At 43.8% G+C, this 24,066-nt stretch overlaps 1 protein-coding gene across 5 annotated transcripts in view; it reads right to left on the bottom strand.

Annotated features, from left to right (window-relative positions):
• Positions 1-24,066, bottom strand: part of TBXAS1 (thromboxane A synthase 1) — a 190,427-nt gene that overhangs the window by 145,227 nt on the left and 21,134 nt on the right. For all 5 annotated transcript variants that reach the window (XM_055284233.2, XM_055284234.2, XM_055284232.2 and 2 more), the window contains exon 2: positions 2,325-2,418. In XM_055284233.2, the coding sequence (XP_055140208.1) occupies positions 2,325-2,418 (94 nt within the window). The remainder of the gene's footprint in view (positions 1-2,324; positions 2,419-24,066) is intronic.

Here is a 24,066-nt window from a genome sequence, read left to right as displayed (position 1 = left end):
AGTTGGGGTGGGGGTGGGGGGTGGCAAATGGTAGATTTGTGTTGTGAGAATGGAGTATGGGGCGATACATAATGTCCTGCATGGAAACACATGCCTTTCTCATGAAATCTACTGAATTCTGCAGCGTAAGCTTGCCATACATCAAGGAAAGTATATATGAATATAAAAATAGTCAGCGAAATTACTACGTTCTAGAAAGAACTTGGCAGGGCTTGTAGCTGTGAGGATGGCGGGCTGCAAAGGAGCATATGTGGAGGCTCTCCAGAGGCGGGAGCACAGCGTTCTCCTCACATCGACAGCTACGCCGTTTTCCTCAGAATGTTAATACCAAATTAATTACTCCACGGAATACAACTGATCATTTCCCCCCAGAAATGTGTGAAATGCATTTTCTTTAGCTTTCCGATCTGGTTTGTTGTTCTATCTTGACACTTTAAAATTTCTTCACACTTGTTTCAAGGGGCTAACAGGGAGCCTCATTGAGACTGTTGTTTGTGAGCTTAAAAGTTGTGAACTGCCCACCCCAGAGAGAGAGATGAGAGGAGAAGGTGTTTAAAAAATGCTAGGAAGACAGAAACAACAATGACAAATCATGGAAAAGGTGATGGACACAGAAATGAATGGAAAATAAATAATTGAGAAGGTGGGGACAGAAAAGGACAGAAAGAGTAGCTTTCTTTTCTATCTAGTGCCAAGGGCCAGCCTTTCCGGAGGTAGGGATGGGGGAAATTCTAGAGATGTTGAAGGGATATTATCAGGATTGTCCCAAATTTAGTCTTCCTGCCTTTGTTTGGCTTGGTGGTTCTTCCCATGCAGGGTCTTCTGGCTCCTGGTGTTGGGTCTGGAGTCAGTGTCCCCGTGACTTAGCAGAATAAGCCATCTGGCTTCTGAGAAAACCCAATGTGAGAAAAAATAACGGTAGACCATAAAGTCCTGACCTATATCTACAAATGACTGTTGGCCATTTCCACTGGCATGTCACTCTGGCAAATCCCAAGCAACATACTTAAAATAAAACTTGTCTTCTCCCTGAACCACTCCCCCACCCAACGTTTTATTTCTGTCAACCCATGGCCATTCTCCCTGTTCCCGTGGCTCAAAGCTTAGACTTATGTTTGACTGACTTTGCCTTGAATTCTCTACACTAATTTGTCACAAGAGTTCTTCATTTTGCTCCCAATTATCCATCTCTCTTCACTCTCATCACCAACCAGACCAAGCCATCGTGGCTTCACCCCTGGACTTCAGCAACAGTTGGGTTCTACAGCTCTAACCTATGTTCTTCTCCCTTGCAGAGTGTTGTCCATTTCAACGTCCCTCTCCTCAAAGATGTTAACACACAAATAGTTCTTCACTTGCCTTCCTACCCTGTAAGCCCTTTTCTCTCACCCAACTACATTGCCCAGTGCACCTTAGCATTTGGCCTCTAGTCAGTCCAGGCTGCTGGTCAACCTGTGCCATCATTCTCACGTTGGTGTGCTCACATACATGGTGGCGCCCCCCTGGTGTGTGTACCCTTGTCTCTATGTCCACAGCCCCTGAAGGACCTCCTTCTTCAGGAAGTTCCCTAGGATGATTCTAGCCCTGACAGATCACCCTCTCCTCTGACAGAAGATCACAGCTACCGTCTATACCATCCTATTTAGTGCTAGGGTGTATCTCATCTGGTGTTGCATGCCATCATTTGACAGTGGACTTGAGGGCACAAGTAACCTCTTCTTCTACACTCTAGGGTCTGGTGTCTTTAGACACGCAATATATGGGGTTTGGGGGAAATGGGTAAGTGAATGGATGACAGGACTCAATACATATTGATAGTGATAAGAGATGGATTCTTGCCATCACATAACAATTCATATAAGTAGAGGAGGGCTCATGGCATCACAGAACACCTTTACCACTCAAGGTGTGGGGACCTGGACAAGACAAATGTTTCAAGCAGAAAGCCTGTCCTGGGCTCAGCATATTTTATTTTATTTCATTTTATTTTATTTTTCGAGACAGATTTTTGCTCTTGTCGCCCAGGCTAAAGTGCAATGGCGCAATCTCAGCTCACTGCAACCTCCACCTCCTGGGTTCAAGTGATTCTCCTGTCTCAGCCTCCCAAGTAGCTGGGATTACAGGCATGTGCCACCATGCCCAGGTAATTTTTTTGTGTTTAGTAGAGATGGGGTTTCACTATGTTGGTCAGGCTGGTCTCGAACTCCTGACCTCAGGTGATCCACACGCCTCGGCCTCCCAAAGTGCTGGGATTACAGGCATGAGCCACTGTGCCTGGCCCTCAGCATATTTTATGATGGAAGCCAATGGAAGACAGCCCTTACCTGGCGGAAAAATGTCAAGTTTCCAATAAAAGGAGAAGGCTTTGGATGTCTGAGGCCTAACTTCTCCAGTCTTGAGAATGCTGACGTGGAGTACCTGGAGGGAAAAGCAGATTTCAAAAGCTGGGAAATGAAGTTGCATTCATGCTTTAGGCTCTATTAGGAACTAGAATTACTGAGCTGTCTGGAAGTAAAGGCAAAAGAATAGGTTTCCAGTCACCACATCTAAGAACCAAAAAATTGGAGGCCTAGAGTTGAGTGAGTAGAATAGGAGTCCAGTCAACCACCTGTTGAGTGGCCGGATGGAGATCAAGGAATCCTGAAACATCTGAGCTGGAGATGCCTTAGAGATGATGTAGTCCAACTGCCCCTCTCTGACCTAGAATTCCTCTTAATAAATTGTTTTAAAAATGCTCCTCTCTCCAATTCCTTTCCTTTGCCTCTAAATCTATCATGAGCAATTGCTCAGAAGGCAAGGTAAAAAAACTAAAAATGGCAAAAGCTCCCTGTGCAAATGTGTGTATTTTCATGGTCAAGACTAACTCCTCCCTGCCACACACATAATTTGTCCCTCACCACATTCCCTGGCCTTATAGAGAATATTAAAAATAGGAACAGAGGGAAGGCGCCATGAGGAGAAGACCTATCACCAAATGCTGACAACCTCTTTAAGTCTTTGTTTTCTCGGCCCGCAACCATATGGGAAGCATATTTTCTTAACCAAAAATCAGGAAGCGTGGTCCGACAGATTTCTGTGCCACTTCCCAAGAGAAAGCGGCAGTCTGAGAAGTGCAGTGTGGCTGTCAAAACATTGGAATTACTATGGTATTTCAACAGTTTATAGGAACAGAGGGATAACACAGTTAAAGTCAGAACTGGCTTAGAAAAACCTGCACATATGGCTCTGATCCCTAACCAGCAGCCAATTAGGTCAAAAGTTCAGTTAGTTCAGCAAAATTAATGAGTCAAACTGGTTGTTTAGCATCACGCAGAGATCAGCCAAATCACAATTTAAGGGCAAGGAAAAACATGGAGACTATCAGTACAATCTAGCTTTCTGTGTGTATTGAAACTCAAACTATTACCGCTATAAAAATCACTCTTTTTCGAAGGACAGAGTATTTGCTATACTCTTTGATCTTTCCCACCTGCAGTCAATAAGGAGCACTTAAAATAAAAATACTCAAATATTCAGGGAAAAGGAACACAGCTTAAGCGCTGGTTTGCATTATTCTGAGCAATGTGCTATTTATTTCTTTAGAGACAGGGTCTCTTTCTGTCACCCAGGCTGGAGTGCAGAGGAGGCTCACTGCAGCCTAAAACTCCTGGGCTCAAGTGATTCTCCTGCCTCAGCCTCCCAAGTAGCTGGGACTACAGGTATGTGCCACCACTCCCAACTAGTATTTCAGATTCTTTATAGAAACAGGGTCTCCCTATGTTGCCCAGGTTGGTCTTAAAACTCCTGGCCTCAAGCGATCCTCCTGCCTTGGCCTCCCAAAGTGCTGGGATGAAAGGCATAAGCCACCACACCTGGCCAATGAGTCGATTTTTAAAGTGGTCACAACGGAGAACCAGGGCAGAACGGGAAGGCAGGATGTCCTCTATCCCAAGTTATCCTAAGATTTCCACCGTATGGCTCCATTAATAAGTTTGAATGAATTCCCAGTACGTCACACTTAGGTCCATGTTCAAGTGTGATTACAAACCACACTCAAGAGCCACGCGTGAACGCCAAGGATTAGTCATACCAACACTCCTCTTCATTAGTGTGAGTACCGAAGGTTGACAGCACAGTTGGTAAAAGTTATTCTTTCAAGTGGACCATAATGTTTTAAATAATTCCCCTTACAACAGAGAGGAAAGACCAAAGGAAACTTACCAGCCCACTTAACACTTTCTTTAACATCCTCAAATCGATGTCTATGTTCATTTCTTCATCAGCTTTTTTGAATTATTTTCTAAAAGTAATCTCTAACGGGTAGAAAAAAAGATGTAGACCTTGGACCACATAATTACATCTTAATTTTGTAATTAGATGTCTTGACTGTCTAAAGGACAAGAAGTCTGTGCCTAATTACACATGCTAATTATTATGCAAGTCCATGCCCTAATTATGTAACTCCACTTACAAAAATACTGCTAGTGTGTCTATGCACAAAATTCAGACATTTTCAAACATATGGCATCAGCAGAGAGTGTCCTGGACACCACCACAAACTTCCCTTTGTAGCCTCGACTCAAATCTGGAACTTGAGCATCTTCAGCTGGAAACTGGCCAAATATTGCCATCAGTAACTCAAGTTCCTGCACCCAAATCTGCAGGGAAAGATCATTGCCACCAAATTTATGGGCAAAATAGCAACATGGGTTACATTTGTCTCCCTACCACTTCCTTCTCTGCACTCTTATTTCATGCCCTCTGGTCTCAGGGTCCCCTTGCTGCCCTCTGACTGTCTCAACACGTTCTTAACCCAAAATCAATGAACCCCAGGTGTAATGGGTTGAATTGTATCACCACCAAAAAGATAAGTTGAAGTCCTAACCTCCAGAAGTCCTAATCTCAGAATGTGACCTTATTTGGAAATAGGGTCACTGCAAATGTAATTAGTTAAGATGAAGTCATATAGGCGGGGCACGGCGGCTGATGCCTGTAATCCCAGCACTTTGGGAGGCCGAGGCAGCCAGATTACTTGAGGCCAGGAGCTCAAGATCAGCCTAGCCAACGTGGTGAAACCCCATCTCTACTGAAAAATGCAAAAAATTAGCCAGGTGTAGTGTTGCATGCCTGTAATCCTAGCAACTCGGGAGGCTAAGATAAGAGAATCTCTTGAACCTGGGAGGAGGAGGTTGCAGTAAGCCAAGATTGCACTACTGCACTCCAGCCTGGGCGACAGAGTGAGACTCTGTCTCAAAAAAATAAATAAATAAAATAAAATCATACTGAAGTACAGGGGCCCCTCAATCCAGTATGACTGGTGTCCTTATGAGAAGATGACCACGTGAAGACAGAGATTCACAGGAAAGTGCCGAGTGACTATGAAAGCAGGGATTGGTGTCAGGCCACTGCAAGCCAAGGTATGTCAAAGATAATCAGCAAACCACTAGAAGCTAGGAAGAGGCAAGGAAGGATTCTCCCCTACAGATTTCACAGGGAACATAGCCCTGCAGACACCTCAATTTCAGGCTTCTGGCCCAGAACTGTGACACAATAAATTTCTGGTGGTCTGGGTGTGGTGGCCCATGCCTATAAAACTAGCACTTTGGAAGACCAAGGTAGGACAATTGTTTGAGCCCAGGAGTTTGAGACCAGCCTGGGCAACACAGCAAGACCCTCATCTCTACAAAGCATAAAAAAATTAGCCGGGTGAACCTGGTCGTGGTGGCTCACGCCTGTAGTCCCATCACTTCGGGAGGCCAAGGCAGGCAGATCACTTGAGGTCAGGAGTTTGAGATCAGCCTGGCCAACATGGCGAAACCTCATCTCTACTAAAAAAAATACAAAAGTTAACCAGGCATGGTGGTGCATGCTTGTAATCCCAGCTACTTGGGAGGCTAAGACACGAGAATCGCTTGAACCCAGGAGGTGGAAGTTGCAGTGAGCCAAGACTGCACCACTGCACTCCAGCCGGGATGATGAAGCAAGACCCTGTCTCAAAAAAAAAAAAAAAAAAAAATTAGCCAGGTGTGGTGGCGCCACACCTATAGTCCCAGCTACTTGGAAGGCTGGGATGGGAGGATCACTTGAGCTCAGGAGTTTGAGGCTGCAATGAACCACTTTTGTACCAGTACACTCCAGCCTGGGCAACAGAGCAAAACTCCGTCTCAAAAAATAATAATAATAATAATAATTATTATTAATAAATAAATTCTGGAGTTTCCAGCCACTCAGTTTGTAGTACTTTGATACAGCAGCCCTAGGTAAGTGGTACACTAGGGATACCTATCAGTGAGTCATATAGGGTCAATGAAAAGTTGTTTTTAAATATCTTCCTGTCACTTTAAAAATTGTCATTATAAAAAAAATCCTTTTATGTCAAATTGTGTTATTAAGTCCTGTGCCATTTTAAAAAGTGCAGGTGGCCAAGGATGCTACTGTGTAAAGCAGGTAATATGCAATGATCAGACGATCACCATGTTCTGATGTTTACAATGGGTTTCCTTTGACGTGAATTAATGCAAATGTATCCCACAATTATGGTTATGGACACCTGTCATTGTTTACATCAAGGATACTTAAGTTGGAAAATGACAACAGAAAGTATATATAGCTTCAGAAAGCATCTTTTGGTTTTATTTTCACAATGAACGAGGTCATTAAATGCTACAGGACACAAATACTGCAGTGCTAGTGGTACAACTTACTGTCCATTCTCAAAATAAATCGGGCCATTGGATCATTTTCAAAATCAAGTTCAATTTGTAAAGGCTGGAAAATTTCCTGTATTTTATCTTCCTCAAGGCTTTCTCTTTATTTATTTATTTATTATTTATTTTTGAGGCAGAGTCTCACTCTGTCACCCAGGCTGGAGTGCAGTGGCACAGTCTCAGCTCACTGCAACCTCCTCTTCCTGGGCTCAAGCGATTCTCCTGCCTCAGCCTCCCGAGTAGCCAGGATTACAGGCACCCACCACCATGCCAGGCTAATTTTTGTATTTTTAATAAAGACGGGGTTTCACCATGTTGGCCAGGCTGGTCTTGAACTCCTGACCTCAGGTGATCGCCTGCCTTGGCCTTCCAAAGTGTGGGGATTACAGGTGTGAACCACCGTGCCCAGCCTAAAACCTTCTCTTGATGGATTCAACACGGGTGCTTAGCCCATTGTTTAGCCAAAGAGGCTACTCCTGATAAATTGGGGGTATTTTGATGAATCACATATTAAGGAGATGGTCAAACTGACTGAAGTTTGGAACAAAAGAAAACAGAAATTATCTACCTCCAGGAATTGGCTTCTCCTGTAGTGTGCAGGAGAAGGGTACAGCCAGCCCCTCTGTTCGGTCATTACATCCTCACTGTCACTACCAAAGAATTCCTACTTGGTGCACTGCTTTCAAAAACTTCAGTTGATGTATTTGAAATGGTGAAAGATTCCCTTGGCAAACAGCGCTTCTCCAGGGGTAAAAACTTGTGATGCTCCAAGAACAGGTGAAGCCCAGTGGTGCCAGGTAACCCACTGTCCTGCACTTTGGAGAAGAGAGGCCCTTTGCCATGGTTTCCACACGCATGCCCTCATGGGCTTTGCCAGCAATTCCATTAAACATCATGGCCACACCGGAAGCTTTATTAGAAACAGATCCTTAAATAATTGCCTTTTCAAAATGTTTTGTTAAGAAATGGAAGCAGAGTGTGGGGTTTGCTGGCTTTCCGAGACACATTTTGAAGTGCTTCACCGAAATTTGGGCACAAAAGCTAGAACTATCAGGGAGAAAGCCCACTCTCTTTCTATTGTTACTCTCTCGGGTTTTTTCTCTGTGTATTTTTTATATGTTTGCTATTACATTCTCTCCATATACTTTTCCTATGTCTCTATCTTTTTTTCTTTTTCTTTTTTTTAGCATTCTCACTCTGTTTCCCAGGCTGGAGTGCAGTGGTGTGAATTCAGCTCACTGTAGCCTCTACCTCTCAGACTCAAGTGATCCTCCCACCTCAGCCTCTGAAGTAGCTGGGACTACAGGTGTGCGCAACCACACGTGGCTAATTTTTTTTTTTTTTTTTTTGTAGAAACAGGGTCTCACTATGTTGCCCAGGCTGGTCTCAAGCTCCTGGGCTCAAGTGATCTGCCTGCCTCAGCCTCCCAAAGTGCCATGATTACAGGCAAGAGCCACGTGCCTGGCTTATTTCTCTACTTCTATTTATCCAGATTTCTACTTTTTTCATTTAACATAAGGAAAAACATCCCATGTTATTAATCCTTTATAAATATCATTTTTATGGCTGCTTAATAGTGCTCTTATAGACATATTATAATTTACTAAACCATTGTTATTGTCAAATACTTAGGGTGTTTTCTATATTTTAGCTACTTTGAGTTATGCTGCTACAGTTAGCATTTCTGCACAGAGGTTTTCCCACACTTTGTGCATGAAGATTTTCTTGACCTGAGATCCATGAGTCACTGGTTTTAAACACTGGTATGTAATATCTAATTGCTTTCCATAAAGTTTGTCCCAGCTAGTCCTACTGTCAGTGTATCCTTTGCACCAAATGCTCTCATAAAACATTTTTTCTAATTTGGTAGCTACATCAATGTATTTTGATGTCTGCATCTATTTTCTTACTAGAGAGATAAAACACATTTTCCTATCGTTTCTTCTTCATTCTCAAAAATATTTCCCAACTTTTGACATTATTAACTAACTTCCTTCCCTTCTTCCCTTCTTCCCTCCTTCCTTCCTTCCTCCTTCCCTCCCTTCCTCCTTCCCTCCCTTCCTCCCTCCCTTCCTTCCTCCCTCCCTCCTTCCCTCCTTCCTTCCTCCTTCCCTCCTCCCTCCCTCCTTCCTCCTTCCCTCCTCCCTCCCTCCTTCCTCCCTCCCTTCCTCCTTCCCTCTCTCCCTCCTTCCTTCTTCCTTTCCTCCCTCCCTCCCTTCCTCCCTCCTTCCCTCCCTTCCTCCTTCCCTCCCTTCCTCCCTCCCTTCCTTCCTCCCTCCCTCCTTCCCTCCTTCCTTCCTCCTTCCCTCCTCCCTCCCTCCTTCCTCCTTCCCTCCTCCCTCCCTCCTTCCTCCTTCCCTCCTCCCTCCCTCCTTCCTCCTTCCCTCCTCCCTCCCTCCTTCCTCCTTCCCTCCTCCCTCCCTCCTTCCTCCCTCCTTTCCTCCTTCCCTCTCTCCCTCCTTCCTTCTTCCTTTCCTCCCTCCCTCCCTTCCTTCCTTTCCTCCCTCCCTCCCTTCCTCCCTTCCTTCCTTCTTCCTTCCCTCCCTCCCTTCCTTCTTTTCTTCCTTCTCCTCTTCCTCCTCCTCCTCTTCCTCCTCCTTCTTCTCCCTCCCTCCCTCTCATTCCCACAGTATGGTTTATCTAGGTGGCAGGCAGAATTGTGCTGCACTAACTGATTTAAAAATTAGTTGGAAAATGAGAAGTCATCGACAGGTGACTGCAAGCTGACTCCACGCACATATCTGGGTGTGAAGAGGAAGATAAGCAGATAAATCTGAATAGTTTTCATTGACTTAGCTAATAACTAACCACAGCCTTGTTAGTTGACTGTAAATTCCATTCCCTTTATCCTTGTCCCATTTCTCACCCACACCCACAACAAGAGAAACTGTAAGGATTGAAACTGCTTAAATCATGCCTCAAAGCAGATGTTCCTGGGGGGTCGGGGGCGAAATGGTGCAATACAGACTTTACATGTGAGATCTTCTCAGTTTCCCTTTTAGCACCTTGCGTCCATCCTGGCATCCTCATCCTCATGTTCAGCCCCCTCTCCATTCCCTTAAGACCTCGATCTCAGTTTGCCCTCAGGGCTGGAAATCATCTGATGCACACTCACTCACATGTCAGTGGTAACTAGGCTATCTCCTAAAATACAACCTGCAAACAAGACTGTTCATTTACACATTTATAATAGTGAGTATTTTTTTCCAAGCAATAAGATTGGACATCTCCTTCTTAGAGTACCTCCTTTCCAGGTACTTGAGAAGTCAAATCAATCATCAAAGGGTGTGTCGAGCCAGATTCTACAACGAGAGGTGGCTCAACAGAATCGGTATCTCGGTGGGACCCTGGTAAAATAATCCTGTCCCACAGCCGATTACATCCCTCCAAGGGGTTAGCAAAGGGATGGTGTGCCTGCTGCACTGCTCCCTTTTTCCCACTGATTCATAATGTCACTTCTATCGTGCTCCTTCGTAGTATAGGTGCTTGGATCTATACTGAGCCATTTATCTAGCTTATGCTTATGCTTCACTATTTTAATTATTATAACTCTAAAACACACTTTTTGTTTTTTTCTCTTTTTTATATATTACTTTTTATTCTCTTTTTTGTCTTTTTTTCTTACTCAAATTCCTTTTACCATAAAATACATTTTTATAACTTACTTTTTCATATTAATTTTAGAATTAGTCTGATTTGATGAAAAAATGCTATTTGGATTTTTTTGGAATTGCATTAAATGTATACATTAATTTAGAACATACCAACATTATTACATCAATTTGTCTCATCTATGAATGTGTTGTATCTCTCTGTTGATTTTATTCTGTGTCCTTCAGTAACATTTTATGATTTTGTGCAGAGAAGAGTATCTTTTTGCTATTTACGTACATTTGTTTTGGTGTTGCTCATGTATAGGAGCACCTTTTTTTTTTTTTAATGCCAGTGTTGTAATCAATGATCCTTCTGAACTTTCTAATTAGTTTTATTGGTTTACATGTGGAATTTCTTTGATTTCCTAGGCTGATAATTATGTTTTATGCAAATAATATCAGTCCGTTCTCTTTCTTTTTAATCCTTTTGTCTGACTTCTCATTTTCTTTTCTTATTACATTGGCTAAAATCTCTAGTACAAAAAGGAAGCAGAAAGAGTAAGCATCCTTTTCTTGTTCTTGACTCTGCAGGAATGCAGCTAATGTTTCAAAATTAAATGTGAGGTTTTGCTTTAGAGTTTTCACAGATATCCTTTATTGGGTTGAAGATATTTCCTTCTACTCCTAGCTTGCCTGGAAAAGTTGTTCTTGATTAGTCGTGCTATGGGTTTATCTATTTTATTTATCCTTTCAAAGCATCAATTTTTTCTTTGTAGATCATTTCTGATTTTTGTTGTTTTCTAGTTCATTGATTTATGCTTATATTTTGATTATGGACTTCCTTCTATTTTCTTTGGGTTGACACTTTGTTCCTTGTTGTTTTCTTTTAGCTTCTAAGTTAATAGTTTAGTTAACATGTTTTCAATGAATGCATTTAAAGCTATAAATCTTCCTCTAATTAGTTCTTTATCTGCATTCTGTACATTTTTAATGTAGTGGTTTATTGTCTGATAGTTGCAATCCAATAGGAAACTTCTGAATATCAATGTGCTGTAAGATGTACACATGCAAACCTCAGAAGAACAGATATGTTGGAGTTACAAGACCTTCCTATTGTTTTTTCAATTGTGTCTCGCCCTATATACAAGATTTAGTGAATGACAGCCATTATAATTTGTTGCCTAAGGAACCGCTTATAATCTTTACCCCTCTGGCAAAAAAATAGAAGACTACTCAATAAATACATAAATATCTGGCTGGTGTTCAGTTCTTTCACCAATAATGTAGGTACCACAAAGACATAGTCATTGCAGTCTTTAGCCTGACAATAACTTTGTCACTGACAAGAAAAATATATTATACATGTATATTGACATACAAGAGTTATACAATCATTACTATTATTATAATTTACAATAGTTTTTAGTTTCCTGTGTCTCAGGCACTATGCTTAGTACTTTTTATATACCATCTTGTACAAGCCCTCCAACAATCATATAAGGATAGCAATAAATACCATTCTTATATTACTGATTAGGAAATAAAAGCTTAGAGAGGTAAATAACGTACCCAAGGTACTGCTAAGCAATTGAGTCAGAGTTAAAACCAGGTCAGCCACATTTCAGACAAGTGCCGTTATTCACTAACCCTACTTACTGTCCCTTTCTGTCCTCTAGGCTAAGACTTTGTGGATAAACCACCACATGAGAACATGTAGACAATATGCTGAGAACAAAGGCAGGCTGCTTAGAAACCAAAAGTGTATTAATAACAGATACTAATGAACTGATGATTGTGATGAGAAAGAGAGAGAGAGAGGGAGTCTTTACCTACCTAAAGCTAATCTTGTTAGTTTTACTCCTTGTCCTTACTCATTATTCTCAATTATTGTTCCTTTCTGTTGCATTGATTTCTCCATTTCTCCTGGATCGTTCCTATCAGCATACATATTCTAGTGTCTTCCATCTTAAAGGAAAAAAGGCAAACTCCTTGGATTTGGCCATTGCCTTATTTTTCTTCATTCCTTCCCAGTAAGTTTCCTTGAAAGCATTGTCTAGACAGCTTTCTCCCCTTCTGTGCCCTTAGTCTCTCCTCCCCCAACTCCAACTAAGCTTCTGTACCCACAACTTCCCTGGGGCTGCCCTTGTCAAGATCATTGATGATTTTGATCTTGTCAATCCCATTATTTCTTTACTGATCCCTCAGTAGGATTTTGATAAGAGATGAACATTCCTCCTTCCTGAAGCACTCTCTTCCCTGTTTCCATGATACCACTCCTCCTACCTCAAAGACTGCTCCTCACTGTCTTTGCTGGCTCCTTTCCTTATGTTGAGTCCCATCACTTCAATACCATCGATAAGTAAATAATTCCACATCTTTAACTCTAGCTCCATTTTCTTCACTGAGCTCCAGTCTTCCTTACCCAACTTCCAACTTGATGGATGCTTTGAATGTCTGTTAGGCATTTTACACTTAATCTAAATCTGATTTTAATTTTCTCTCTAAATCTGTTGTCTCCCAATCATCTCTACATCACCATTGCAACCACAATCCACCAACTCTTCAAGTTAGAAACACTTGAGACACAGGAGATTGCATGATGGATTAAGACATGACTGTCCCTCCCAGTTGGAGGATTGTACGTCCCCACCTCATTTACTTTGGGCAACGTGATGCCTGGAAGTGGAGATTAGAGTGAAGCAACCATGAACCAAGGAGGCAAGAAACCAATATTCCCCTGGATCCCCCAGAAGGAACCAGCCTGCCTGACACCTTGACTTCAGGCCAGCAAGACTGATACATGGACAATTTACTCCATAAAATAATAATTGCAATGGATCAAAACACATCAAATATATTTTGAATCCATGAGTTCACAATAATACAAAAATAGCATGTGTCACCGTTGTCAAATGTTACACACTTAATTCATGATACCATGTTTGGTATTTCAGCCACGTGAACACCTGTGCAAAACTTACATCGATTTTGAGACTTGTTAATTGAATCCTTTGCTATTAGAATTATTTTAAACAGGCCAGGCACAGTGGCTCGCTCCTGTAATCCTAGCACTTTGGGAGACCAAGGCAAAGGAGGTCAAGGATCACTTGAGGTCAGGAGTTCAGACCAGCCCGGGCAACAAAGTGAGATCCTAAAAAAAAAAAAAAAAAAAAAAAAAATTCTAAAAAGAAAAAAAATTAGCCAGGTGTGGTGGTGCATGCCTGTAGTACTAGCTACTTGGGAGACTGAGGCAGGAGGACTGCTTGAGCCCAGGAGTTCAAGGTCACAGTGAGCTATGATTGCATCACTGCACTCCAGCCTGGGTAACAGAGCGAGACCCTGTCTATATGTATAGTAAGTGTCTTACATAATAGAGCAATATGCAGAATCCTGTCAAAAGTGAAGAAATTTTTTTTTTTTTTTTGAGACAGGGTTTCACTTTTCTTGCGCAGGCTGGAGTACAATGGCATGATCTCGGCTCACTGCAACCTTCGCCTCCCAGGCTCAAGCAATTCTCCTGCCTCAGCCTCCCAAGTAGCTGGGATTACAGGCATGTGCCACCATGCCCAGATCTTTTTTGTATTTTTAGTAGAGATGGGGTTTCACCGTATGACCAGGCTGGTCTCGAACTCCTGACCTCAGGTGATCCACCCACCTCAGCCTCCCAAAGTGCTGGGATTACAGGCATGAGCCACTGCGCCCAGCTGTGAAGGAATATTTTTAGGTAAACTTATATTTCCCAACTGTATTAGTTTTCTATTTCTGTTATAACAAGTAGGCCCAAGCTGGGGATTTAAAACAACACAAATTTATTCTTTGACAACTCTGGAGGCCAGAAGTCCAAAATCAACCTCACTGGTCTACAGACAGGGTGTCCGCAGTGCTGGTTCCTTCTGGAGACGGCAGGGGATGTCCACTCCTTGTCTCCCTGGGTCATGGTCATAACCGTCCAGTTCTGCTTGCAGTCCTCACACTGCCTTCTCTCGCTCTGACTACTCCTGTGTGCTTTTTATAAGGACCTCATGATTATATTTAGGGCCCACCCAAACAATCCAGAATACTTAACCCCTTTCATGATCTTCAACTTAATCACATCTTCAAAATCACTTTTGCCATCTAAGGTTGCATTCACAAGTTCCAGAGGCTAGGACGTGGATATTTTAGGGGGCCAATATTCAGCTACCACACCAACTTATATTGTATATAGATCCTGATTTTATTTTGAAGTGTGCCTGAAAAGAAGAAGTGTCTGGAGTGGGGACTGTGAGTTACCCTGAGCTTCCTGTTACTACAGAACTGAACAGTACATGGTACAGTTGCAGGGGGTGGGGTGGGAGAAGGCCAGCCTAGAGCTCACCCAGTACCCAGCCTCTGCCTTGGGCAGCACTGAACCAGGCTTTGGTAGCCCCACCACTGAAACAGCCAAGAATATATGTTTTTTAGTTTTGCTGTTGTTGTTTTTGAGACAGAGTCTTGCTCTGTTGTCCAGGCTGGAGTGCAGTGGCATGATCTCAATTCACTGCAACCTCCACCTCCCAGGTTCAAGCCATACTCGTGCCTCAGCCTCCTGAGTAGCTAGGACTACTGGTGCGCACCATTGTGCTCAGCTAATTTTTGTATTTTTAATAGAGGCAGGGTTTTACCATGTTGGCCAGGCTGGTCTCGAACTCCTAACCTCAAGTGATCCACCCACCTCGGCCTCCCAAAGTGCTGGGATTACAGGTGTGAGCCACCATGCCTGGCCAAACATACGTTTTATAAAGAAAATATTACAATTCTTTTAAAAAGGTATCTAGTTGATGGTTATTGTAATTCAGAGAGTTAACTAACTTCTCCATTTTTATCCTAACTTTTCAGGGCAAGAAAGCCAATTGAGTCAATAAGTCTCAAAGAGTATTAAGGCCTTAATCTTCTAAATTCAGTTATTTGTATAGCACCTTTATAATTTTGGCCATATCTGCAAGTTGCCTGTACATTTACTTACTTCCCAATTTATTTTAGATAAACTGAAATGAATTCATTTTAAAAGGAAATTTTATGTCGTGATCATAAGTGAAAATCAGTATCACTTACATAAATTAAAAACTAATGATAGGCCAGGTGCCGTGGCTCACACCTGTAATCCCAGCACTTTAGGAGGCCGAGGTGGGCAGATCACGAGTTCAGGAGATCGAGACCATCCTGGCTAACACAGCGAAACCCTGTCTCTACTAAAAATACAAAAAATTAGCCGGGTGTGGTGGCGGGCACCTGTAGTCCCAGTTACTTGGGAGGCTGAGGCAGAAGAATGGTGTGAACCCAGGAGGCGGAGCTTGCAGTGAGCAGAGATTGTTCTACTGCACTCCAGGCAGCCTGGGCAACAGAGTGAGACTCTGTCTCAAAAAAAAAAAAAAAAAAGCTAATGATAAAAAATGCATGCTTTGGGCTGGGCACGGTGGCTCACGCCTGTCATCCCAGCACTTTGGGAGGCAGAGGGGGGCAGATCACCTGAGGTTGGGAGTTCAAGACCAGCCTGACCAACATGCAGAAACCCCATCTCTACTAAAAATACAAAATTAACCGGGCATGGTTAATTTTGGTGCATGCCTGTAATCCCTGCTACTCAGGAGGCTGAGGCAGGTGAGTCACTTGAACCCGGGAGGAGGAGGTTGTGGTGAGCCAAGATCACACCATTGTACTCCAGCCTGGGCAATGAGAGCAAAACTCCTTCTCAAAACAAAAAATAAAAATAAAAAATTAAAAAATAAATAAATGCTTTATAATGAAAGACTTTTAAAGTCCATGTACCTTCTAAAGTGATCTCACTCACCATTCACAGTCTATGGGACACTGACAAGAAGACATGACTCTCAAGGATGGTCCAAGGAAGACATAATCAAAATGTGGTCTGCTAGGTTGCTTGGGCTCAGCTGATAGCTTAAAACCATGGCCAGAGAACAGATACCAGGAACGGTGCTGGGGCAGTGCTGAGTTCCGGGTACCAGGATGCTGCAGGGACCATGCCTACATGCCCTTGCCCTGTGGCACTTACAGCCTAGTGGACCAGAGAGACATTCAATGGCTACTGACAAACAGTTAATTAAGCATTTACATTATGATCGTTGTGGCTAAGAGGCATCCCCTGTCACCTGTCAGTCCCAGTTTAAATACATGCTTTCTATTTTGATCACTCTTCTGTCTGACTACTGGATATTTGTTGAGCCTTAAAAAATGGTAAATAGTCTCCACTTATTATGTCCCCCAAAGTTAATCTGGAAAAAAACAAAAACAAAGCAGGACCCTCCAAGAAGGACTCATCCCCAGAAAAATCATTAAACTGAGAACAGAGGCGTCAAAGCTGCACAATAAATGAGAGCCATGTTGTGGCACCACAGCAGGTGAAGGCACTGGAAAGGCTGCTGCCTTGGAACAGATGGGTCACCTGGAGGCCATGGGGAAGAGTGAGCATGGGGTTGATGTATAGGAAAAGCACTGCAAAGAAACTGCCTTAAAATGGAGTGTGTTCTACTTTCTCAATAGTGCTTTAACATGCCCATCCCACCCCCAAGAAAATTCAGCCCAAGGCCAGGCGTGGTAGCTCACACCCCTAATCCCAGTGTTTTGGGAGGCCAAGGCAGGAGGATTGCTTGAGGCCAGGAGTTCGAGACCAGCCTAGGCAACATAGCAAGACCCCACCTCTACAAAAAAATTTTTTAAAAATTGCCAGATGTGGTGGTGTGTGCCTGTAGACCCACCAACTTGGGAGGCTGAGGCAGGAGGATCACTTGAGCCCAGGAGTTAGAGGCTGCAGTAAGCTATGATCAGGCCACTGCACTCCAGCTTGGGTGACAAAGAGAGACCCTGTCTCTTAAAAAAAAAAAAAAAGTTAAGAAGAAAAGAAAATCCAGCCAGCCAATCCCAGGATTCTGACCCTGGGAAAGTGTCTTGCCCTTCTGTCTCAGTGAGAATTAAAGGAGAAGAATGATGAAGGTACAGCAAACAGTGGTGCCACCATCCAAACACACACACAACCTGTGTTTCTATTGTAAAAATAGAACAAAGCAACTGACGTACATCATAAAACTCTTGAAGTGACTGATATTTATGAAACACTTCGGGGGTGGCTTTTGTTTGTTTAAGTATTGGTTATTTGACTGAATTTAACCAGACAAAATTCCTCCACCTTTCACCAGAAAAACCAATGACATATATCCACGCAGCATAAAACCTTCCCCCAAAAACTCTCTTCTAGGATCGAGAGAAAAAAAAAAGAGTAATGGCTTAGTTAAAAGTACAAAGATACATCTATTCAAACAGAAGATTATATGATTATATATTTTAAAATGTAAAAAGCTGCCTCTTGTACCTGGCCCTTGAATTCCTTATGTGTCAGGGGACAGTAAGCCCAGATGTAGCGTCCCACGGAAGCCCAAGGACAGCTTCTGGGGTCTGGAGAATTTGCCTCTTGAGTAGGATGTTTGCTTCTAGAACTTGTAAATTAAAAATAAAATCCTAAGCCCCCAACTGACTGAACGGACCATCTCTTGGCCAAGGGGTCCCCAGAGTAAACTTGAAAACTGAGTTCTTGGCCACGATGGGATGGGGGGGTCAGACACACCCCTTCTACCCCTCCCTCACTAGCCATGATTACGCTTTCTCCCATAAGGGCTAAACAGAAAGCGGCCTTTTCAAAGCCTCCATTGGTGTTGATGCCATACCGCCCTGAATGCGTCTAATCTCAAAAGCCTCCGCCGCTGACATCAACCTGCCGCCTGATGCTGCCCCTTTATTTTGCCTGATAAGAGACCACCAGTCATGGAGTGATTCTGGCCATTGTATGGAGGATGCTCAGTGCTCCTGTCCTCTGCTTCACCTTTTGAAGTCAGAGGCTCGAAAACTCCACCCTCAGATTATGCTAAGGCCGCCATTTTTTCTACATGGGACCCATGAAGGCGCATGACGTTCAATTGCGCATGCACATGTTTCTCTGTTCATGAATATTCATGACTCCGCCTATAGCTTATTGAATATGTATATTTGGCCTCCCTGCTCTGCATAAATTCCCATTCCCTTTTCCCCTCCATCAAAGTATCTTCCTAGCCTGTCAGAATGGCCACCCTGAAGGCTGCAACCCTTTATGAGAAATAAAGCTCTCCTTTCCAATTTTATGAACCTCATCCCTCTTCCACTGACAGACTCATCCCCTAGTTCTGAGTTCTGTGTCCTGGCCCATGAGAACGCCAAGTCAGTGGAATCACAGGCAGGTTCTTGGTTCTAGAGACACAGGTCACCCAGGCTGCATTTTGCCTGGTGGAAAAATAACTCGATCACCCCAGATCAGCAGGAGCATTGCCACAAAACATTTTAAAGCACTCTCGCTCCTCCTAAAACAAGTAAGGGTTGAAGCCACAACCGTGTAGTCCATTTCTGTCTCTTTGTCTGCCAATTAGTAGACTGGGCCTCCCCGATAATTGTGACCTCAAGATAATGGCTTGTTTAAGTAATTGATGATGTTGTCCCCATTGGGGGATCTTAGCACATCAAAAGATGTTGAGAAAGCCAAAATTCACCTAGAGTCTGAATTAATCACTTTGTCAAGCACAACAAAGGCTCTCTGCTTCACTAATAATCCCAGATGAGGTAGCAACCCTTAGTTAAATAAGGAAACTGTGGTGCCTTTAATTAATGTTTCAAAGCGCTCAGACTTGATTTTTTTACTCGCTTTATTTTTATGAAAATGGAGGGTAGTGAAGGCAGAGCAGATATTTTCTAAACTTCTCAAGTTCAGGAAGAATGAGACCTGGCTTCATTGGAGTTCACAGAAAAGGATCTGGGGGCTCTGGTTGACCACAAGGGCAGTGTGTCGTTGCCTGGGTCAGAGGAAGATAGTCCCAGTGTATGGCTCTAAATGCTATCCTGTGGTCTTAGAACTTCCCCTTGCTCCAGATATGGCTTCTGGGACGGCAAAACCTCCCACTTCCTCCTAGCACTGCTGAATCAGCCTTTCTAGGCTGCAGCTCAGAAGCCAGCTGCCTTCTAGCCTGCTCTCTGGCTGACATTCTGATCCCAAATTGTCTTTCATGAGGTCCACTTCACCTGGCAGCTCAAGCCTCCCCAGCCTCCTGACATCCCCCACTCTGTTTGACCTTCACCTCATCCCTGTCGCTACTTCCCAAAGCCCCAGGGCAGCCCACGCTTGACATCCAGTCACACTTCAGGCTTCAACTCAAGACCATCTGGCCAAGTCAGAGCCCCAGGTCCTGTATGTTTAGAATGGGAGTTTGAATGCATTGCCGTGTTGGTCTGATCCCAGCTACACAGCCATCTTTAAAAGGACTTTGATAACTGTCTTAGTTTGTTTTCTGTTGCTTATAACACAATACCTGAACCTAGATAATTTATAAAGAAAAAGAATTTATTTCTTACAGTTATGGAAGCTGAAAAGTTCAAGGTTGAGGAGTTGCATCTGGTGAGGGCCTTCTTGCTGGCGGGGACTCTTCACAGAGTCCATTTATGATAGCTTTGCCCTCATGACCCAGTCACCTCTTACAGGCCTCACCTCTCAACACTGCCATATTGGGGGTTAAATTTCAACATGATTTTTGGAGGAGACAAACATTCAAACAATAGTAACACCCCTAAGGCCATTTGAAAGCCAATGAGCAGGATGGGGATGTGTGAAAATCACTTAATCCAATTCAAAGATACTTACAGAGTAGATATCATACAAAAATGAATAAGATACATCCTGGCCTCCAGAGAGCTTATCCTACAGAAAACAGGAGAACTAAGGGTTTACCTTGGACTAGGGGAAGCTGAAATCACTGCCTTCACCTGCTTGTTATCTTGTCTAATAAACCACCTTGGCTTCTAAATTGATCACCATCTTTGAAACTTCATGCTATCTTTGACTCTTTCCTTTGATCCTCATCTGCAATCAATCACCAAGTCCTGTCAATTCTGCCTTCAAAACATGCCTTGAGTGAGTTCTTCATTCTTACTCCGAATTGGCACTGTCCTATATCAGGTCGTCATCTCTCCCTTGGGCATAGAGTTTTCAGTAGGGTCCTGACCTGGCCTTCCAGCCTCTAGTTTCTCCTATCATCCTCCAATCAGTCCTCCACACCAATGCCAGAAGAATCTTGCTCATATGCAAATCTCACCATGTTGCAGCCCTGCTCAGAATTCTTCCTTGGCTCCCTGTCACTTTCAGTTCAAGCACTAACCTCCTTTATTTGGCACCTAGGGTCTTTGGTGATCTGGCTGCAGCCTGACTGCTAGCTTCACTGTAAGCCATCTCTGTCCCTAAATTAGGCTTGGGCAATCTTGCATGACTCACACATTCCTAGTTACGCCATGTCGTTTCACTGTTCTGGGCTTTTTCCCAGGCTTTTCTCTAGGGCCCAGAAAAAGGAGAGGCAAGAACAAACCTAGGGTACAAAATTTAAGGAGGCCCTCACTCTCAGGGCTGTACAAGTGCCACCCCCGCTCTTGTACAATCCTGAGACTGAGGGCCTTCTTAAATTTTGTGCCTGGGTGCTCGCTTCCTTCTCTCACCCTTGTCCCAGCCCACTCTCCTCTCTGCTGACGCATCCACTCTTTCTCCATTTGCAAAGGCCAGATTTCTCTTCAGCTTTCTGCTTGAGGGCTGCCTCCTCCAGGAGCCCACCCAGGCTATCCTGGGAACATGGAGATGTTTTCCTTGGCCACTCAAAGAGTTCCACTGATTCCCTACTGGGGATGATTGCCAATGAAGAGCAGGAGAACACAGTGTATTGTTTGTAGGAATCTAATCCTGTCTACGTTCATTATTTACTGTACCTGATTCTGTTTCCATCATGTGGGCTTAGTCATCTGCAGTTAATCCTTTGTTTTTATGAAGTCCTTAAAGAACCCTTGAGACTTGTGGTGAAAGAGGGACATCTTCCTTGGGTGAACCCCAACAGATAGTTAAATTAGAGCCCAGAGGAGTCAGCTGGGGCTGCCCCTGCCTCTGGATCCTGCATAATAGAAGGAAACAGTTACAGGATGCTTCCTGTGAGCCAGGAGCCCAGGTAAGTGCTTCCCACACATGAGCTCATTTACTCCTCCCCACATTCTGTGTGGAACATGCTGTTATTATCATCTCTGTTTTGCAGATGGGAACACTGAGGCTCAGAGAGATTAAGTAATGGCCCAAGGTCACACTGCTAGTGAGTAGCACAGCTGAGATTCGAACCCAGGCTGTCTGGCTCTGAAGTCTGTGCTCTCCATTACCAGGCCCTACTGTCTCTCACTTTGTATTTGCAGAGCAGCCAGTTGCCCAGAATCCAACCTATCTGTAAGACGGGGGATGCGAAAAGCCCCTCTTTGTTCGAGTCTGTGGGTTAAGGGCTCTGAGTCCCCTGTGAAAAGTCAGGTGCCATTTTACAGGACTCTATCCCCAGGGTTCAAATCAGTTGATCAGATTAGCCACTAAGTCAACAGGGCTTCAAGACTTGAAATAAGGACAGATAAATCTGTCCTTATCTCCTCTGCACAGGCCAGGTCTTCACTTCAGTAAAGTTTGAGCCCAGAGGGGTCAGCTGGGGCTTCAGTAAAGTGAAGACCTGGCTTGTGCGGAGCAGATAGGTTGCTTCTTTGGCCAACTGTGTGTGTGTGTGTGTGTGTGTGGGTGGGTGTGTGTATTGGAGTAGCCAAGGTTGGTACACAGGGGGCATTGAGCACTGGTAGTGGGTGCTCAGAATAATTCTAGGTTCTTTTGTACCCAGCTGAGTAGGCATTTAAAAAATGTTTGCCAATTGGATAAGAAGTTATGTCTTCATAAACCCAGCCAATATTTCCACCTTTCTATTGCACTATGACCCGTCCAAAAGGCCTGGGAAATACCAATTTTGCCTTTGAGCTTGGCAGACAGTTTAAAGAGCTTGGGCAACTCAAAGTAAAAAAAGAATATTGTAAGTGTTTCAAAAAATATTTATAATCCCCTTGCATCATGTTTGTTCCTGTAATCCCCCAGATCTTTGTCTTGACCTAATTCTTAGCAAGTTTAGCCACTGACCTTTGATCATCTCTTAGCTACAATGATCAATTGTGGGTCTAGCTGGAAACTGTACAGAACAAAGTCAAAAGGCAAGAGTTCCAGTCCAAGAGCCCTGAGTCTCAGTGCCTGTTGTTCATCAGTGTGTTTGGTTCTGGCTCTCACTTCTCTGGGTTCTGGACCAGAGCCACAGGTGGAGACCCACAGAACATGCCTGACCTTCCAAACGGCCCACTTTTCTGGGTTTGGCCTCTTGCCTGCTCCCTGCAGCTTATAATCCCTTCCATTATTACAGTCCTCAGTCCTGGCCCTGGCTGGTCCCAGCCATTCCTATCTCAGCACCTATATTAGTTATCTACTACTGTGTCGCAAATTGCCCCCAGACCTAAGTGACTGAAGACAGCAAACATTCGTTATCTCACAGATTCTGAGGGTCAGGAGTCTGCGAGCAGATCAGCTAGGTGCTTTGGGCTCAGGGTCCAGCTGGAGAATGGCGTCCGTGCTCACTTATGGAGCTGTAGCTGGCTTTGCCACATGAGCCTCTCCCTATAGGGCTGCTCAACGTGGCTGCTGACTTCCCCAAAGTAAGCAATCCAAAGGAGAGAGCGAGCCCAAGATGGAAACCCCAGCCTCCAACAATCTAATCTTGGAAGTGATAACACCATCACCTCTGCTGTATTCCACTGGTCATGCTAACTGACCCTGGTACAATTCGGCAGGAAGCTATGCAAGGGTGTGAATTCCAGGGCAGGGATCTGGAGGGTCCTCTTGGAGGCTGTCTACCATATCACCTGTGCCCTATTGTGAACAAATGTGGTGAAATTACATCCTTTTCCAAAGTTTCACCTTGGGCGTATCAAGCTGGTTACTAAGCCTCATAAAATCTGTAAGCTATTTCCTCCTTTGATTAGATATTGAAACAATGTAGTTGTTCCATTCTTTATTCCATAAAAATATATTTAGTGCCTACTCTGTGTCAGGCACTAGCCCAGATGTCATTGTACAACACTGAGAGAGTAGATAGGATCTGCTATGCTTTTACTGGAAAAGAAAAATCAGAGAAACTTCACCCTGAGGTGGATAAAAGTGGATTTAAAGATTTCAGAAAACTGTATGTTTAATAATAGCTAACATTTATTATTAAGTACTTCCTACGGGTCAGGCATTGTACTGACCCACAAAATAAAATTATAAACACACTTTATAAACATCATGTCCTGTAATCTCTATCAACATCCTTGTTGTGTGCATTATACAGATGGGGAAACTGAGACTTAGAGCCCGGCCACAGGAACTGGCCCAGCCACAGTCCAGGCCTCCTGAACTGTATGAATGAAGGGCCTGAGCCTCCAGCCAGGCCTCTGGCTTGTCTGTCAAGTGAATATTATTGCAGCTAAGAGATGATCAAAGGCCAGTGGCTAAACTCGCTAAGAGTTAGGTCAAGAAAAAGATTTGGGGGTTACAGTAACAAACATGATGCAATGGGATGCTTTGGCTCAGTAAGGCCAATGGGGGCAAGGAGACCAGACTAGCTTCCCAGGGCTTCTCTAACAAATTGCCACAAACCGGGTGGCTTAAAACAACAGAAATTATCCTCTCATCGTTCTGGAGTTCAGAATTCTGAGATCAAGGCATCAGCAGGGCCATGCTCCCTCTGAAGACACGAAGGGAGCTCTTTCCTTGCCTCTGTCCAGCTCCTGGTAGTTGCTGGCAATCCATGGTCTTTGGCTTGTAGATGCATCCTCTAATCTCCACCTTGGTCATCACACAGTGTTCTCGCCTGTGTGAC

Source organism: Symphalangus syndactylus, chromosome 6 (assembly GCF_028878055.3).
Source record: "Symphalangus syndactylus isolate Jambi chromosome 6, NHGRI_mSymSyn1-v2.1_pri, whole genome shotgun sequence".
Taxonomy (NCBI): Eukaryota; Metazoa; Chordata; class Mammalia; order Primates; family Hylobatidae; genus Symphalangus; species Symphalangus syndactylus.
The sequence above is the reverse complement of the archived record's forward strand: the minus strand, read 5'-3'. Positions and strand labels throughout refer to the sequence as shown.